Genomic DNA, 20,330 nt, shown 5'->3' on the forward strand with positions numbered 1-20,330 from the left:
ATAAAAAGTTAATTTGATTTTACAAAATTAATGATGTTTCCTTTTTTTGTTGTTGAACAGCCAAGATGCATTTGGCGTTGCTAAAGCTTCAAAGGCTTTGCCCTGGACATTGCTTGTAAAGGGATCCCTTGTTATGGATATCATTACCTTCACCATATAGATGACTTGTCAATATCCTTCTTTCTTTCCATATGTACAAAATAGATACCATGTTCTTTTTCTTTTTTAACCAGAACTAATCTTCTGTTCTCTCTACAGTCTAATGAATTTCAAGAAAATAACCTTCATTATTCAATTAATTGTTACGTTTTTCTAGCTGTTAATATAGATTACATTTCAGAGTTAATAGCTGCCTGTAAAGGAAAAGAACAATTAATAATTTCCTACATTATCCTTTGTTTAAATACCACATAAATAATGTATTTATTAATGCATTTGCTTAGTTAAATATTATGTTTTGAATAAAAGTAGTAATTAATATTGTGTTTTTATTTAAAAAGCAGTCTATAATAACTACAACTATCTGAAGGATACGGTTAGCCTGGCAACCTTTATGAAGCTATATATGAGGAGATAATAATATTTCAGTATGCCACAGATTATCTCATTCTTATTTTACTGATATACAAAAAAGCACCATATATTTGAATTTCATTTCATATCTGTATCTGTAGAGTTAGCATATGCAGTTATTTCATAAGTAACGTTTTTTATTTATAAATGTAACTTATTTATAATTCTGTTTCCTTAATTTTCTAACCCAAGAATTAATGTTTATTTGTCATGGGAGATAAGAAAGGCACAGAATGTTAGGCGACAAACTTAAGAAAGTGATGTGAAACTTTTTGTAGAAATAGCTGAGTGATCTCCAAGTCCTAGTCTTAAAATTTTGTCACTTGCTTTTGAAAAAAACAAAAAGTCTTTATAATCATAGGCTTACCTTTACTCATCATTGTTTACTAATTGAAATTTAGACATATTTAAATGCAAGCAGTGGCATTTATTTATGAATGAATGAATGAGTGAATGAATGAATGAATGACAGAGTCTCACTCTGTCGCCCAGGCTGGTGTGCAGTGGTGCAGTCTCAGCTCACTGCAACCTCCGCCTTCTGGGTTCAAGCAATTCTCCTGCCTCGAACTCCCTAGTAGCTGGGACTACAGGCACCCACCACTGCACCTGGCTAAATTTTGTATTTTTAGTAGAGACTGGCTTTCACCATGTTGGCCACTCTGTTCTCGAACTACAGACCTCAGGTGATCCACCTGCCTTGGCCTCCCAAAGTGCTGGGATTACAGGCGTGAGCCACCACACCCAGCCAGCTATGGTTTATTATAAATCCTTAAAATAGAGGTATTTCTTTTTTATTTAAGAAATGGTCTTTTGGGTTAGAAGACAATTTGTAATATTCATTAAATAAACAGTAAATAATGGGCTTTTTAGCCACCAGAGAGCATTTAGCATTTTTATTTTTTTTGTTTTTATCTTTCCCTTTTATTTTAGGTTCACATACAGATTACACATGTGTGGTATACATGTGGGATACATGTGCAGGTTTGTTATGTAGGTAAATATATAGGGCTCAGGGACAGATTATTTCATCACTCTAGTAATAAGTACAGTACCCAAGAGGCAGTTTTTTGATCTCCCCACTCCCAACCTCCTCCCTCGAGTAGCTCCTTGTCTCCATTGTTCCTTTTTTTGTGTCCACGTGTACTCAATGTTTAGCTCCCACTTACAAGTGAGAACATGGTGGTGTTTGGTTTTCTGTTCCTGTGTTAGTTTGCTTCATGTTATGGCTTCCAGCTCCAGCCAGGTTACTGCAGAGGACATGATCTCATTCTTTTTTGTGGCTGCATAGTATTCCATGGTGTGTGTGTACCCCATTTTCTTTATCCAGTCTACCATTGATGAGCATTTAGGTTAATTCCAGGTCTTTGCTATTGTGAATACTGCTAACAATAAACATATACATGCATGTGTCTATGGTAGAATGATTTCTATTCTTTTGGGTATGTACACAATAATGGGATTGCTAGGTAAAATGGTAATTCTGTTTTAAGTTCTTTGAGAAATCAGCATACTGCTTTCCACGGAAGCTGAACTAGTTTATATTCCCACCAGTAGTGTATAAGCCTTTCCTTTTCTCTGCAACCTTGCCAGCATCTGTTATTCTTTGACTTTTTAATAATAGCCATTCTGACTGGTGTGAGATCGTATCTCATTGTGGTTTTGATTTGCATTTCTCTAATGATTAGGGATATTGAGCCTTTTTTCACATGCTTGTTGGCTATGTATATGTCTTCTTGACATTTTTAAAGTTTTATGTTTCTGTCTGCAGCTCAGAACTTACTAATCATTTTTATAACTATTTTTAGTACTTCTAAATTCTTGAACTTTAAACAAACATGAAACCTCAAACAGAAGAGATAATAATTAGACCACAACTTGAAAAACCTGGCAACTATATAGATGGCTTCAGCATATGTTTGCCATCCTTTAATTTGGTTTTTATTTGAATATCCATATCAGATAAGGCTTAGCATTAGTACTGTTACTGTTCAATCTCTATTTAAAAAGTGGCCTGTTGTCTCTGTATATTTATGACATTAAAATTGGGCCTAACTTTTGTTTTCTTTACCCTCACAATATGTTTCGGGGATAGCATTATGTAATAATTCTTGAGGTACGTTGAAAGAGTTCTGTGACTCTGTCTGCAGTAATTCTAACCTTGTAAAGCTAACCTGAAAGTAATCTCACATATCTGAACTTGTTGGAATAAATAATATCTATTCTATAATTATTATTAAATCTAATTGAGTAAATTAATGCTTAACCTACCTTCCTATGTTTATCAGTAATTTAATATTAAATATAAGAAATGCATATTTGTCTATGTGAATATGCCTGTTTGTATATATGCATCAGAGACAGGAGCTGTTTTAAAGTACTAACAGTGGGAATCAGCTCAACTCATATTTGTAATATAGCTTTAAATGTATTCATCTTATATCTTGCTGAATAGTCTATAGATGATTTCTTTTTAAGAAAAAAATGTTTAAGTTAGCAAATAGAAACATTGAAATGTCCCATAATTAAGCAAAAGTCATATAAATAATCTCTAAATAATGAGTGTATTATTAAATTTTAGCTTCAAATCACCTTTACCACTGTACTTATTTTTCTTTAATAACAGCTTTATTGTTTCATGGGATTTTCTGAGTTGAAGCTCACTGATTTTTATACTTTTCAGGTCAGTTTCTTCTGGAAGAAGCTCGTCTCATAGAAGCAGCTGAGATGGCAAAAAAAGCAGCTGAACTAGACAGCACAGAGTTTGATGTTGTCTTCAATGCTGCCCACATGCTCAGGTTAGTTCTTGCTACTGTGCCTCAAAGCCTTGACTTTGAGAAGGTAATTAAGTATACGAATTTTAATGTCATACCACCTTATTCCACATTCTTAATGTGAATCATGCTGCTTAACTATGTAAAAAAGTAGAAACATTGTATTCATTATAGGCTATTCAACCTTATCCAGCCCGTGGCCCATGGGCCACATGTCACCCAGGACAGCTTTGAATGCATTCCAACGCAAATTCGTAAACTTTCTTAAAACATTATTATGAGGTTTTTTGCTTTTTCTTTCTTTTTTTTTTTTTTTTTTAAGCTCGTCAGCTATTATTAGTGTTACTGTATTTTATGTGTGGCCCCAAGACAATTCTTTTTCTATTGTGTCCCAGGGAAGCCAAAAGATTGGACTCCCCTGGTCTATGTGCACCATGTGTAGGGCATATGAGGTTTTAGGACTTTCTGAAAATTACTGCGACCTCCTTTCCCTTCCCTCTAAAAATTGCTACTCATAAAATACAAAAAGAAAACTGCAAAATTGAATATAATACATGTCTAATTAAATGTCTCCAAAGCAAAACATTATGTCAGTAAACTGCATCTCAGTATTTGTGTTTTTATGTTAATTATATTGACTGTGGCATGTGGATACATTTTAATGTTTAATAGTGGAGAGGAGTTTCTTTTTTTTTTTTTTTTTTTTTTTGTATTTTTAGTAGAGACGGGGTTTCACTGTGTTAGCCAGGATGGTTTCGATCTCCTGACCTCGTGATCCGCCCGTCTCGGCCTCCCAAAGTGCTGGGATTACAGGCTTGAGCCACCGCGCCCGGCTGGAGAGGAGTTTCAAATACAAGTATACTTAAGGCCCATGAAATTCTCAAAATAGCCCTGGAATCAACACTATTGCTTTGTCGTTAAATAATACATTTTTTTAGCTTTTAATGCTTCTGTTTTCAGAAGACTATTACAAAGGCTAATTGCAATGAGAGCAAAAATACTAAAATATAAGGCCAGATTAGCAAATAATAAATAAAATAATAAAAATTATTAAATAATAAAATAATAATAAAAATTATCATTTTTGTGTGTGAATATAAAGAAAGTGCATCCATAAATGGTTCTTTAGATTATAGGAGAATGTTTTTAACTGCTTTTAATCAAATGATTTATATAGTTGTTTAAAAAGCATCATTTGTCATGTTATATATATATATGTGTGTGTGTACATATAACTCCTCCCATATTTTTACTTGAATGCTAGTTTATTAAATCCCCACCTAAATGCTTCAGTAAATGACTTCTATACTGTGGTCTCTGCACTTGGCTTCCAGGAATAGATTTGTAATTATGTAGATTACTCTTACAGTGGACGAATAATAACAGAATAGTTGATTCACAATTGGATGGTTTTAAAATGAGGACATTTGTAAAAAGTAGAAGGATTTTTTTTTTAGCTTTTAAGATGATTGTAGATTCACCTGTAGTTGTAAAAAAATAATACAGGGACATTTTAGTTGAATGCCCTCAATTCAACATTAATGTTAGCATCCCTAAGGTACTTGTTTTGTGATGAACTCAAGAAAGCTGACACCTACAAAGGGAAATCAGGATTCAATTGACTGTTGGTATATTCATAAAATAAACTGTAACCAATCTGCAAGAACCTTCAATGCAAAGATAATTTTTAAAAGACACCTCAATTTGTGTGACAAGTTTAGATATTGTTACAGAGATAAGGACTTTTGGTTCCTCATGAATAAAACACTATGCTTTCAGCAACAGTAAACAATTCGCAAGAATGGGAAAGCAGGAATACACGCAGGCAAATTCATCTTGATAATAACAGATACTTTTATCAACAAGGCATTTTGCTACATATTAAATCCATGTCTGAAATTCAAGGTCTACCAATAGAAACCCATTATAGGTATATTACAAAAGAAAAAAAAAGTCCTTGTTAAAGACATCAGTTATGATTTTTTCTTAGTTGTCTTAGTGCTAGAAACCAGTGGAAAATTTTTGTTATATATTGGCAGTGAGAAAATCTTTAGGATTTATTTTCAGAACATCCTCTCCAGCTTTCTCTGGTCTACATCCCTCATTAAGTTGCAGTCAGTCGGTGCCCTCCTATATTGACTGCAAGAGTGACCACAGCAGCCTGACATTCTCCTACTCAACTGGATGGCAGTCTTCATGAATGTTTTTACTTAGCTTTTCTGTTTTTCACCTCTGTCAAATTCAAGCATTTCTGGAGTGCTTGCTGTCAAGCTGAATATCAGTCTCTTTTCTTAATAGTTGAGAACATTCAGGGCTTTGTTTGCCTAAAGGAATAAGAAGGGTTATTGGTTTCCCCTTGGATATACTTTTGTCAAAATGGCTAGTTGTCAAAATTTTGCTTATTTAATGTTACATGTAAATTTTCTCCTGGGGGTGATGCCACATAGTTCTAAATTAAGTTTGATATTATTTTCTCAAGAACTCTGTTCTTTTGAGAGATGTTTAGGAGACAAAATTGACAGGATTTGGTGACCATTTGGGTGTGAGAGAAAGAGTGGGTGTCTCCTGGTTGTGTCTCACTTTGTTAGCTGGATAAAAATCAGCAATTTAGGGAAAAGTTACAGTTCAAGATAAGGTTTGAACATACTGATTTAACTTCCCTTTTCTTGGCAAATCTCCAATGTAATGACCAAAAGAATCTATAAATGGGGGGAGGGGGAGCAGGAGCTGCTCATTACAAATGTAGCAAAAAGAAAAAAAAATGATCATTCCATCTGAATGAAATGAGATTGGAAGAAGTGAGATCCTCAGGCCAGCCATCAAGGGGCAAATCTTTATCTTATTGGGAACTTCAAGAGGCCTGAAATTTGAGAAATTTCCAGTAGATCCATTCCAGCTACCAGAAGTGAACAAAGATCTTTCTCTGTAGAATAAGCTAATATAAAGTTTTGAAATATATTACTCAATTTGGCAGTTCAGATAAGAATGACAAGTCAGAGGTATCAAAATAAAGGGCCTCAGTGAAGCAGGTTTACATTAAAAACATAAGAGCCTCTTAGAGGGTCTCTAAATTCCTGTCATCAAAGTGCTTCACAAGAACACTTTGTGGTGGAAGTAGTATTAATGTCATTTAACAAGTTTGCTTGGCCCTTTGTTTTGTTGTATTTATTTATTTAATGATATTATTATTATTATTATTATTATTATTATTATACTTGAAGTTCTAGGGTACAATAGCAAAGACTTGAAACCAACCCAAATGTCCATCAATGATAGACTGGATTAAGAAAATGTGGCACATATACACCATGGAATACTATGTAGCCATAAAAAAGGATGAGTTCATGTCCTTTGTAGGGACATGGATGAAGCGGGAAACCATCATTCTCAGCAAACTATTGCAAGGTCCTTTGTTTTAGAGAATCACAGTAGTATTGCACTTTCCTGCCTTCCTTGAAGCTGAAGTCCTGCATGCCTCTTATTTGTCATTGAATGTGTGTGAATGTAATATATGGCACATTTGAGCCAAAGCTCTAAGACTGAGTGCTTTTCCCTTTCTCTGACTTAGAAATTGTGGAAATGTAGATCCCTAAGTGACCAAAGAGAGACAAACCTCCCTCCTCACCTTCGTTGGATAGGTTCAATGAGTGAGAAGTAAACTTTGTTGTCTTAATTCAGTGAGACTTAGAAGATGTTTATTCCCAAAGTATAACCCAACTTAGCTGATACAAAATGTATCTGTGCAAAGAAATAGGTAAGTAGAAAGTGGAGCACTATAATGTTGGGAAAAGATTACTAAGAGATTAATAGGGTCTCTGAATGTATAACAGCAATGGAGGTAGTATACAATTAATAGACTAATAATTTAAATAGAAGCTATAAATATTTCCTCAGAAATTGGTGGAAAATACTAAAAACATGAAAATGGTGAGTGAACAGATGATTGGAGGATAGATTGGGAACTCACATGCATAATTATAAGTAATTACATTTGTAATTATATATATGTTTGTATAGTTCTGCATACTATATATGCTCATAATTATACATGTGTATATAATTATAGTCATTTATATACATATATTGTATACATAATATGTTAGTTTTATTTATGTACAAATATGCACATATATCTATATACTGTATATGTGTGCATGTAGTTTTATATATTATATATGCTATATATAATTTTATTTGTGTATATAGAAATATTAATAAGAACAGAAATTTCTGAAAAAGAGCATAGAGTAGAGATTATCAAGAGATAGAGAAAATTTCCAAAATAGGATGATCTTCATTCATCGTAATGAAGGCAAAATCAATGAAAATAGGTTTGTTTTTAAACTGTTGTCATGTAGAGACCAGCTTTTAGTTGTGTACTAAAGAATCATTCTTGCTAGTTTGTACAGCAACAAGATTTTTTGAAGAGTGTTCTATAACCTACAGACTCTACCAGTGGGGTTGGGAGCTCTACTGTACACAACTAAGAATAATTCCCAAACACCCAGAATTCCCTTGGGCTCAGCAGCTTTTACAGTGCAGGAGCTGTGCCACTATCACCCACAAGGAACCCAGCAAAGTGTGTATCGCATTTATTAGAAGATGATTCTCCTGGGCCTAGCTGCTTCCCATTATACTTAACTCTGAATTCCATTCTCTTGAGATTGCATCTGATGGGTAGAAACTGAGTCCTGTGCTAGACGAAAGTTAGAAGATGAGTGAATTTCTAGCTTCTACCTTGCTTAGGAATGTGGGATCCTTGTTCTGGCTGATTACCAAGTGTATTCATAGGGGAGGTGATCACAAATGTTGAGTGGCCTCACATAAAGAATGTTGACAATACATGGTGACATTTTTAGTACTTCAAACAAAATGAAAAGTTACTAGATGCTTCCAGGTGACAGCATTAAAAATCAGATTGGTTATCATTAAAGGAAAATAAAGGAATTTACGATGCTAGAACACAGTAGAGTTATATCTATAGCGTTATGAGAAGAAACTTATTGAATCAGTTATTCTATTAGAAACATTTTCTGTGAATGGATTTATTCAACTTTTCTGAAGAACTGGAAGCTGAAGATAACATGAAGATATTTGTTATTTGAGAGGAAATATAGAGGCACTAATAACAAACTTTACATGGTTTACAGCATTCATAGGCTCTAGTGGAATGGGTGTGTGTGTGTGTGTGTGTGTGTGTGTGTGTTTAATCTACTGCTTACAGGGTAAGGGATAGAAGTAGCATTTATTCAAACATCTTCTGTCTGCCTGACACTATACTTTGCATTTTATGTCTGTCATTCTCTTATTTCTAAGTTACATCTGTGAAGTAAATGTTAATAAACCTTCCCATCTTACAGATGAGCATACTGAGACTCAAAGTCAATACTCTTCTCTGTATTTACCATTGGTAAAGCAGGGGTTAAGGCTTAATGTAGTATGATATTGTTTTCACTGTGTCACATTGGCTCCCTCGTACTTTACACCTGACTGATGGCTTAGATGCTATGATTCTCGACTTTATTGATATAGAAAATAATTTACAGAATAACAGATTGTCAAATGTGCAAATAAATGCTTAGTAGTTAGGTCTTTCCAATAGTATTAAATTATACTTTTGTAATAAATTTTATAAAGTAGACAGGGCCATTGGAGAGAGAACTCCAACTTTGTATTCTCAAAGGGATATTACATTTTTAGAAGCATAATCATGATATAGTCTCTGATGTGGGTCACATATGCAGCTGAGATGTGTGCACTTTCCTTTTTTCTAGGCCTAAGGGTGGAAACTATCACTCTGCCCCAAAGGTAGTGTTAAATAAAAGGTAGTAGTAAAAATAGCAAAACTCCACCATACCGACTGGTTCTAATTTCTTCCCTAATTTCTAGAGAGCAGAGTGAATATACAAGAAAGAATCATTATCTTTTAATTTTTATATTCAAATCACACAATATTATGTAATCAACATATTGAAAACATAAAATTTACAGATGCTAACTTCTTCATACATTCTACTGGAAGTCACATAAAATTTAAATTCTTGAATGAGAAGAAAACAGAATCAAATTATTTTCACAAATCAGATTGTGTGTGTGTGTGTGTGTGTAGGTGTGTGTGTATCTTGGGGATGTATGTATATATTTCCAACGCCCACTGAGCCATATATTTTCTTCCTTATCACTTCCAAACTTACCAAAACCACTAGAAAGTCACTGGATTTTCCAATTATTAGGTATATTTTACTTCCAATTTACAATCATGCAGCTCTTATTTCAACCATGTTGTAATGGACCATAGGGTCTTCAGAGCGAAGTGGGGTGGCAAATGAGGTTGAAGGTGGCATCTGTCAACCCTGTTTCTTTCCAGTATTAATGTGCATGTGAGCACCTGGGGATGTTGTTAAAGTGCATGCTATGATTTAGTAAGTTGGGGTAGTACCTGTGATTTTACGCTTCTAATAAATCCCAGGATGAGCTTAGGATGTTGATTCTTGGACCACCACAAGCAAGTTCTATTCTGCTGTTTCTCTTTCACCCGTCTCAATTCCTTCTCCTCATCCAAACATTACGCCTTGAACATAAGTGGTAATTTACTACATGTGAATATAACAGTTGACATTGCCAATACACAATACCCTCTCTTTTAATTTTTTCCACTACACATCATTATATAATCTTTCTAGATACAGGTTTAACTCTGCCCTTTCCAGCCCCTGAACAGTTTGAGGCTGTGAAAGAATAGCCTTAAACTGTCATGGGGCATCAAGGAATTTCTCAGAGGGACCTTTTTAAAAATTATATTGTCAGCATAGTTTTTTCCTCTTATTGCTACTTTTTTTCTTTACCACTCTAGTCTTTTCATTTAGAATTCAGGTGGAGATACTTACAGGTCATGAAGCCATTTTTGGTATCCTGACAGAGAAGTTTTCGTCTAAGAAGGCTTAATAGTCATAAACAATTTATTGTACAAGTTTCATTGCAAGGATCTTTTCTGCTCCATTGTTTTTATGTATGTATGACTCTGGTTTCACTATTTTAAGATCTTCCGTACATTTTTATGTCTTCGATTATTTCAGTTCTACTTCTGTTCCTACTGTATAACATATCAACTAGAATTAAAATTTAGTGCTGCTTTGAGTAACTCAAAACTAAGCATCAGAGCCTGGCAAGAATCCAGGAAAACCCAGCTATTTTCCTCTGTTTTTATGTTACATGAACAACAATCTCCAGTTAAAAAAAAAAAAAAAATGCTCATAAGCTATTCTTGAAAATCACTACCAAGACTTTACTGAAATATTATCTTTTGTACGTATCAGTAGTTTTTATATTAATTTTTAATTCATATTGGCAATTCACAACTATTAATAATTGTAGTTAAAGAGAGTTTTACATCTAAATGCCACTAGAGTTTTTATTATTTATATTTCCAAAGAAGACATTTTAAATTTAGCGATTTTATAATTTGCACAGAATACATAAAAATGTGGGTAATTGTAAGTGGTTCTTTTAATCAGATTCACTTCAGACATTTCATAGGGTATATTAAGTTGTTATTCCATTACATTATTGATTCCCAAATTTCTCTTATACATCTTTCTTTATAAGACTATTGGGCCGTAAACATGTGTTCCAAAGTATACTTTTCTAAAATAACACCAGAGAGTGGAATTAGGTATAAGAAATATGTATATTTAACAGATGCAGATTTTATAGTCTCATGTACAAAAATGGAATTTTGCAGTACACAAATGATGAAATGTGTTTGTGAGTTTTGTTATTGTCTGTTTGCTTTCGATCTGAGACTGTATTTTTACTGATGGCAAAAAGCAAAACCAACCAACAGAACAAAAAACTCTGAACCTAAAGACTTAAAATATAACCAGCTCACTCCAGTGATTTCTTGGAAATTCAGGGTTTACTTCCTAGTCCAGTTCACAAATGCTATGTGGACTTTTTCTTCTTCCTCACCCTTCCTGGCCCTGAGAGACCAGAGGTAATGTGAAGAGTGGGAGGGCCCAACAGCTATGATAGGTAGGAGTTGGTAATGAGAAAGGAGCCTCCATCTGAGTCTCCAGATATTGTCTATTGTTGGCATAGGGATTAAATCTTTAATGCTCTAGATATGTGACATAACAATGTTGACTCCTAGGGTGGCATGTTAAATGGAGCAAGTTGCCCATCTGGATCCGTTGTGGGTTCCTGGTATGAATGATTTTTCCTTCTCACCACCTTGTTTCTGGCTTTGTAAAGTATGTTTTGGTCAGAATGCAAAGTTGTTTACATCTGGCCTGCAAGATTTCTTGCAGAGCCACTGCTTTCCTCTTCACCCACCTTCAAAGCCTTCTCTTAATACTTGGACACTTGGGAAAAGTTTCCACTATATCTAATTGTGAGCTTTTAAAAATGAGATATTTCAGGAAGTAAGAAAGTAAATATCTGGCACTGTTTTTGCATTATCCTCATCTTTAAAATGTGGTAAATAATAATAACTGCTTCAGGGTGGTATTGTAACTGGTATATGAAATAATCAATTCCTGGATAGAGGATTTAGAAATTTTCTGTCCCAGAAAAGAAATAGGGAAGGAAGAAAGGATACGAGTATGCAGGAAGTGTTATTTTTTCATCTGCTTTAATAGTCTTGGGAACCTGAGTCCTGCGACCAGTCCCTAACAATCTTATCGTTGAAATTCTTGACAATATTTAGTAGAATCTCTAAGCAACTGGCAGAATACTGCTAAATCTTTACTTTTTCAAATATTGATTAATGATTCCATCATCTCTACAATTAAGATTTATTAAGTACTCCCAGGATGCTCTGTGCAGAGCCGTGTATGAAATACAGCAAACACTGTAAAATGGACATTGAACACTTCCTCATGAGTTATTCTCTTTTGTCTAGAGAATAAAATGAGGATATAAATGAGCATTCCGTGGATGCAACTGACATATTCTTTTCCCTACAGTTTTCCATGTTCTGCCATAAATGCCTGCTGATTAGTAGTTTGTAAAGACTATTTAATATTAGAAGCAAGGTCCTAGAGTAAAAATTAATTTGCATAGTTGTATGACATATATAATAAATCCTAGTGGGTTTTTTTTTTCCCACCTCATCAGAATTTCATCAATTCTACTTCTAGCTTAAGAAATTAAGTTTTCTAACCTAGATATTTCCTTTGAGAACTAAAGCACCAAATAATATGAAGACTTTAAAAACTAATAACCATTTTTGGGGGGCAATAAAACCTTTTAAAAATTGAGTTTATTATTATTTTCAAGGCATTCTATCTGATGGATTCCCCAGTTTCTCTTTTGATCCTTATCTACCTCATGATTAAATGTCCATAAAGATGAATATTAATGGTAGCTATATTTTCCATGTTGGGCATCTGTCGGTTGATCTCACTTCAAAGTAACTGAGTTCTTTGTAGTATTAAGTTGCTCCAATTTCCTACCTGCATGCCTTTTATTTTCCTCTGGAGAAAACCTTTCCAGGGCATGACCTAATGAATTCTGGTTCAGATTTCCAAATGAGTCTGTACCAAATTGATTCTATAATTTGGTGGAGGGAACCTTTATTAAATACCCTAGTGAGGGAATTTTTACTGTTTCATACCGAACTAAAGTACTTCTCTTGACATATTGAAATTGAGCTCTAACATTTATGAGAATATAAATTGCAACAGCACATTGTAACATGTCATGGGTCCAGTAGAGCCTTAGGTCAAGGGTTTTTACTTTCTTTATAACCTCTATTAAAAAATAGCAGTGTTTTTAATTATTTTTCATTTAAAACTTAGAAAAATATGTCCTACTCTCCAGAGAGATGTTATCTTCAGTTATTTCCATAATTTATATGGTTGCATGGGGTATGTTTTTATAGTTTGTATTTGGCTTGACCAAGTACAAATTCACCTTTATAGATAAGGCTAGTTAACCTTCTCTTTTAAAACTTGAATATGTTTTTCTAATTGAGAAAGTTAATTTTTGTGTTCTCTTCATCCTTGTCCTGTCATCTTCTTGTCTCAATAGCTTCTTTACATCACAGCTTCAAGAGAACACCACTCCATTTTAACTACAGGACCTCCAGCCATTTACTATTATTGTCACGTCCTAGATATGCTATATACAACATCTGAAATTGAATTTGGCATTTTCCTGTAGCATTTTTTCTGCACCCTTCAAATATTGTCACCAGATTCCAGCTCAACCTCCACAAGCTTCTTAGATCTTATTTCCTGCCATCTTAGAAGGTCTTCTGAAGCAGCATGGTATGATCAAAAAATATGTTGTATATTAAAGAACGACTGGCTGCACTTCCTTAGAGCCCTGCTTCTGGGTGATGAGTTGGGTGAACCTAGGTCTTTTCTGTGAATCACAGGAATAGACAGTGAACAAATCTATCTGTAAATTTCAGTGCACATTTTATTTGTACAAGTCAGTTGCGCTACTTACAGGATTTGGCTGTGAGCAATAGAAACTGACTGTAGCTATTTGAAGGCCATGGGAGCTACAGAATTCACTGTAGGCTGGAAGGCTTAAATTGGCAGGACACAAGGTAGCCCAGTGGCCCAGAAGTGAGATATACAAAAGCGGTTCTTTCCAGGAAGAGTCTGGCTGGTAAATAGTCCCATTGCTTCTTCCATTGCAAGTGAGTTCTGGCCATCCTTTCATCTTTCTGTCACTTAGGAATGAAAGTTCTAAGTAACGAGAATATCCATTTAGCTGAGGTTAAGTCATGTGCTGACCCTGGTGTCCGAAGTCCAAGGGGAGACATAATCTGGCCTTTTTATTTTTTTCTGTTAACTACACACCGTGAAAAGTTCCCTCCATACTGGAAAGAAAGTGTCTTTATAGACAGATGTAGAATTTTGAAAGTCCTGCAGATCTTTACTGTTTTCATAAAACAAAAGCAGTAATTACTAATTTTGACAATTTATTTTTAAAATTGAGATTTTTCTGGGGTCTCATGTTGATGCTGGAGAACCCCACCACTATAATATATTACCTAGTTTTGCATGGAAAAGTAGGATAACTTTTCTAATTCCTAATATGTAAATGTGAAATAACAACACCCACTGAATAGGAATGTGTTAAGATACTATTTATAATACCTTAAATATAATGCCTTAAATACTATTTATAACAAGTGCAATGCAAACACTCAATTTTTAAGTCTTTTTCTGCTTGGGCAATTTATTGTTTGGTGTGACCAGAATTTTTTTTTTTTTAATTAACATTATTTTGCTGCACAGTGATCCTAATTGTAATTCTAAAATAAATGATATAGTTTTATTTTATTATTTCTTTTACAGACAGGCTAGCCTCAATGAAGCAGCCGAGAAGTATTATGATCTGGCAGCCAGGCTGAGGCCTAACGTAAGTACTTTCCTAATGAGAAACACTTTCAGAGGGATAGACTCAAAGCATGTGATAGGTGTAAGACATAGAAGCGTGTTTTGTTTTTTTTTTTTCTTTCTTTCTTTCTTTCTTTCTTTCTTCCTGTCTCTCTCGATCTCTTATTTTGGATACCTACTAAACAGCTTAATTCAATAGTAAAATCTGCCAGCCTCAAGCTTCTTTTTCTAGAGTTAGATTTGCTGTCTTCTAACCTGTGTAAAGCAACATAAGATTTTTATCACTTAAACACAGGCTTTAGCACTACTAAATACTCTGTATTTGCATAATTTTTAAAATCAATTCCTTGAAGGTTTTTTTTGGCTGTGGCATTAAATACCTATTATTTTTTGATTCTCGTATATAGTCAGACCTCAAGCTATATGCCTCTTTTCTATTCTACAGCCCTCATTTCTAATAACTGTGCTTTTCAACTTCATCAAGAATGTTTTTATTACAATTTTTCTCTGGGTAATGATGCTTCCATAAAGAAAGATGGATGTGAATTAGATCTCTTCTATTGAAATAGAGTAACCATTTATGAGAAAATAAGAACTGGTTTTGTCTTGGTCTTCTGAGCACATTTTATTTGCAACACATCTCTGAACTCCAACACATTGTGCTTTTATTTTCATATACCTTCTGCATCTCTCGCCAATACTAAAATCTTCTACCCTGTTCTTCACATCAAGACCATCTATTGGGAAATGCAATTTTGAAACAGTAATGAAAGTGCACATGTGATGTGAGTGCAAATAATGGGATCAGTCTCATTTCTTTATAGTAACTCATCCATTGGGCAAGCATTCTTCATCTATAGAGTTCCTGCTTTGTGGTAGGATACAGAGATTTCATATCCTAAAGGACCACACAGTGTAGCAGACAAGACTGAACACAATCATCTAATTCAAATACAGTGTAGTGATTCTTATACAGAGGTGTATACAGTCCTCCGGGAGCACAAAAGAGGAGGATGAATGTTCTCTGAAAGAGACCTATGTGGGAGGTAGCTATTTCTCTTTTCAGGAGGTTCATCCACTTGCAGCATTAGCCCTGAATCTCAACGCCTCCGAGTTTTATTTGTAGGGGCAAAAAAGTATCTTTGTCTTGAGCACCCTAAGGCTTATGGCTGAGACCCCAAACAAAAGACAGATTTAACAATAGAAAAGCATAAAGATTTATTTAATATACATTTTACCTGATATGGGAGCCTTCAGAAATGATGACTCAGGAAATTATTTTTTATAGACATCATGCAGAAGTCTGATTAGAAGACAAAAGGTTATGATCTCATGGTAATAAATTGGGAAGAACTTAGAAAGTCCTGTTTGTTCTTCTTCTTTTTTTCCCTGTGTATTCAGAGACAAGGTGTTAATGAGGGTCTTATCACCTACTACCTTGGAGAAGGGAGGGAGAAGGTCATAGAGTGACCTTCCTTCTTCTGCAGTTTTGTTGTTTTTCAGCTTAAAATATTCTGTATTGTAAGGAACCATGCTTTGGGTGGCTGTTCTGAACCCTGTCACATTAATTATGAGATGTTTCAAGAATTGATAAGCAGTTTGCAACAGAAGAAAATAACTTAATAATCATATGGTGAGAACAATGACAGCTAAAATTTATTGCGCACTTACTATTATGTGCCAAACACTCTGCTAAGTACTTCATTCATTTCTCACAACAACCCACAGATACCTTTGTGATCCCTATTCTCTGGAAGGGCTGAGAATTTAATAACTCACCCACTGTCAAAACTAAATGGAATCACACTGTAACCCGGGCCACTGAATGCATAACAGAAAGCTTGATGGAAAAAAAAAAAAAATGCAGCCATATCTTAGAGAGGAAAGGCAAGTCAGAAATTAAAAAAACCTAAATAATGATAGTCATTTTATTTATTTATTCAGTAATATTTACAGAGTACCAGGTATTACTTTAGGCAGTGGCTATACAGCAGTGAACAAAATGGTTAGGAGCTCACAATCTAGTCTGAGGAGAAGGAGCTAGTATATCAAACAGTGAGAAGTGCTTTGGAGAAAGCTAGAGCAGCACAAGTGAGTTAAGAGTTGTGGCAGGGAAGCAGGTGGCGTGCACTACGCATAGTTTGGTAAATGCCCTAGTCGGGCAGCTTTGTGCAGTATTTCTAGGAAAAGGGTTGAATTTGAAGTCTTATTATTACAACTTCATTAAAGGCAGAGATCAGAGTTTTTGTTTTTCTTTTTTTTTTTTATTGCCTTCACGTTAATAAGATGCTATGAATGTACATAATGCATGATAGGTAAATGCAATTGTTTTTTGAGTACTAGTCACTTGAGTGTCATGTTGATTTTTGGTCAAGTGGTTGGTCAAATGGCCATCTTCAACATGTTGTAATGCATTAGTGAGAGAAGAGCTACCTGAGCTATCTGACCTGGACTAAAAAATGAAAGACACTCGAATATTACAAGATTTGAGTCTGATTTGTGAAATGGTTAATTTTAAAAGACTAAACAAATCATAAAATCAATATTTAATCTCCAACTCAAAACCATTTTTTGCTGAACCCTCAAAATGTTTCTTCATAAACCCGCTGCAGACTGCTTTTCAGAATATGTTTATTCAAATGATACTTTCCCTATCTGGCAACAATACTTTTAAAATGGATGGGATAGAATAAAATGTTCACATTTAACAGTGAATAAATGATACTACAATTGATGGATCAACAGATATGATTTTTTCCTAATCTGTTTTCAGAATTGTGTTTTGACTTACAGTATGTGGTCTAGGTGAGTAAAACACCACAGCACAGAGGAAGCAGTGATAAAATAAAAACCATGGCAGTAATATAAATTTCTCCTATCCAAGTACTAACCAGGACCAACCCTGCTTAGCTTCCAAGATCAGACAAGATAGTAATATAAATTTCTGTTCTGAAATGAAGAGACCTTTTTAAACAATAACCCGTGTAATGATTTATTAGCAATGACACATCTGATCTGAATTAAAACATTCATTTAACATTTATCTTGTTCATATCTGTTTATTACCTTTGTTCATAAAAAACATTCTTTGTTATTTCTCTGCTTTTAACTTAATAAATCTGGTACCTGCCTATATGATCGCATAGCTAACAGACTTCAACTCCAGTCTGTTTAAATAGTTCCATTGTCTTTTCTAGTTTTCTCCCCTACACAGTAATCTAATCTTACTCTTACTTGCTTCTAAACATTTTCTTCTGAAGCATCTTCTTCTGTTTTTTAAGTACCCCTAAGAGGGTAAAAATCAGTAGCTGTATGTGAGAGACTCTGTGAATGTTTCACCAATGTTCATGTCAGATCACTATTATACAAAGTAAAGTATGAAGCTGCAACCTCTGTTACAGTCATATTAAAAAGCTTGCTGTCTGTGGGATATTCTTTCTTAATAAAATACCTATTCCATTTCTTCAGTATGCCCCATGATGAATTTCTTTATTTTTTTCTATGATATGAAAGCCATATTTTCCACATAATTTACTTTGAAATTGTTAATTGTATTTTTGTGTCATTTTACATACAAAGAATTCCAGTGGTCAAATACTAAAATAATGAAAGATGTCTAAATTAGCAGGCACAAAATAAGTTTTAGATTCTGGCATTGTCTCTTTATCAGACATGTTTAATAACTTGTCGTTTACCAGACTACATAGTTAGAGAAGTCTATTTATTACAAAATGACACCATTACCATTTTAATTTTTTTTAACTTGATTTTTGGAGCTGATTGTCCTAAAATTAAACCTTATAATACATTAAAACATGTTTCTATAATGGGAAAACTCCTTACTGAAATTGCCATTTTAAGTTTTTTTTTAGTTTTAATTTTTTTGTTTTGTTTTGTTTTAAATAAGTTGACCTTTCTTTGGAGGTTACTTTAAATAGACAACAGTCTTCTCTGTCTTCTCTCTCACTAATGGGCTTCAAAAAATGCTGACTCTCAAGGACTAGAGGGATATTAAATGAAACTGCTTTGTTCTTCCTGTAGGAATTAAGCCAAATTCTGCATTAACTTATGGATTTTTAAAAAATGGTTAATGTGAAGAATGGGAAATTTGCATAGTACAAAGTCACCTGCTTTTACTTGGCTTTTTGTAAACTCTAGAGTTAGAAGAGAGTAATTACCAATGATGGGTCTGTACATCTTATATTTGGGGGGATGTAATTGTTTTTAGTATGAATTTATTCAACTTACTTTTTATCAAGTTCCAGCTTTATGTAAGACTGTGCTAAATGCAGTAGGGTTTGAAAGTTATGAAATGTTAACCTTGTCCTTAAGAAATGTACAATCTAATGTGGGGAGGGAGTGAAGGAGAGGACACGGGAATCCCAATCCTCAAACATCAGGGCAGTAAATAATAGCATCTAATAAATGCTTTGTGAGACATATGAGCTAGGTGTAAGCAAAGCGCACAGGAGAGAGAAACGACGTTCAGCTGGATTGAGCTGAAGAGACACTGACTCACAGTTGACAAGCTAAGAGAAACTTGGAATGATAGGATGCCTATAAGTAAGGATTTTAGCAATAACAAGGAGAGAATTCTGGCAGGGAGAACTATGCACATGAACTAGGGCAAGAGGCAGGATACAGAGAGGAAGGGTATAGGGGAAGATAGAAATGAAAACTACCATAAAACTAGATGAAAGGTAGTGGATACCATACTAAAAATGTGGCGTTTGTATTTTAAAATGTTATTAAGCAAAGTGACATAATGAAAAGAGTAATTTAGGATGGCCATTTATATGATGAAATGAAAAATGTCGATTGTGTTTGAGGAAATAGAGTTGGGAGATACAGCCTTGGGAAAACTAAATAAAAGGTCATGGTAATAGTATAGGCATAAGGTAGTGAAACTAAAGTACAGAAATGGAGAGGAATGGAAAAGAACATAAAGATAAATTAAGTAATAGATTATTTCAAAAGATGTGAATAAGATAATTACTTGGCCACCATATATGTTCCAAAATTTTGATTTTAGGTAACCTGGAAGAAAAGAAATGCCACAAATATAAAAATTGTAATCAGAGGGCTTTCTTTATTCTAAGAACAAAATGTTTAGACTGAGCACATTCTGAGTGAGAGAATTTGCTTACTCTCATTTTCTCATGGGACATTCCTATCAAGGAAGGAGTTAGAAGGCCATAGTTAGGGATAGAGACTTGGGAGTCATTTGCAAAAAAGGGAATGGTACCAAATAAGTGGGTAGCATCACCAAAGGAGGGAATATACAAAAGAGAAGAGAGTCAGTTTCAGACATTTGGGAATTTCGACATTTCAAATTTAGAATGAGGAAGGCAGCCAAGACAGTGACAGGGCATAGAAAGCAAAGTTGATGAGCAGGGAACACTGCTGCAAAAAGGTAAAGAAAAGCAAGGACAGAGAAAGTCCTTCGACTTCCGAGAGTAAGCATCTTTGTGCCCTTTGGGAGTGCAGTTTCCCATAAGTGATGTGAGCAGTTGAGGAAATGGAGAATTGGAAGCGGGTGGTATAAGACTTATTCTGTAATGATGTTTGGAAATAAATATTAAATTTGAATATTACCAATTAAAGATAGATGTTGAGATGTATGTGTCTCTGT

The 20,330-nt window shown here is 34.4% G+C and overlaps 1 protein-coding gene across 1 annotated transcript in view; it reads left to right on the forward strand.

The window, feature by feature from the left end:
- TMTC2 (transmembrane O-mannosyltransferase targeting cadherins 2) overlaps positions 1 to 20,330 on the forward strand; it is a 453,316-nt gene that overhangs the window by 361,181 nt on the left and 71,805 nt on the right. Inside the window, exons 10-11 of the mRNA XM_030939608.1 lie at positions 3,254 to 3,368; positions 14,657 to 14,720. Of these exons, the coding sequence (XP_030795468.1) occupies positions 3,254 to 3,368; positions 14,657 to 14,720 (179 nt within the window). The remainder of the gene's footprint in view (positions 1 to 3,253; positions 3,369 to 14,656; positions 14,721 to 20,330) is intronic.

This window comes from Rhinopithecus roxellana, chromosome 10 (genome assembly GCF_007565055.1).
Source record: "Rhinopithecus roxellana isolate Shanxi Qingling chromosome 10, ASM756505v1, whole genome shotgun sequence".
Classification (NCBI taxonomy): Eukaryota; Metazoa; Chordata; class Mammalia; order Primates; family Cercopithecidae; genus Rhinopithecus; species Rhinopithecus roxellana.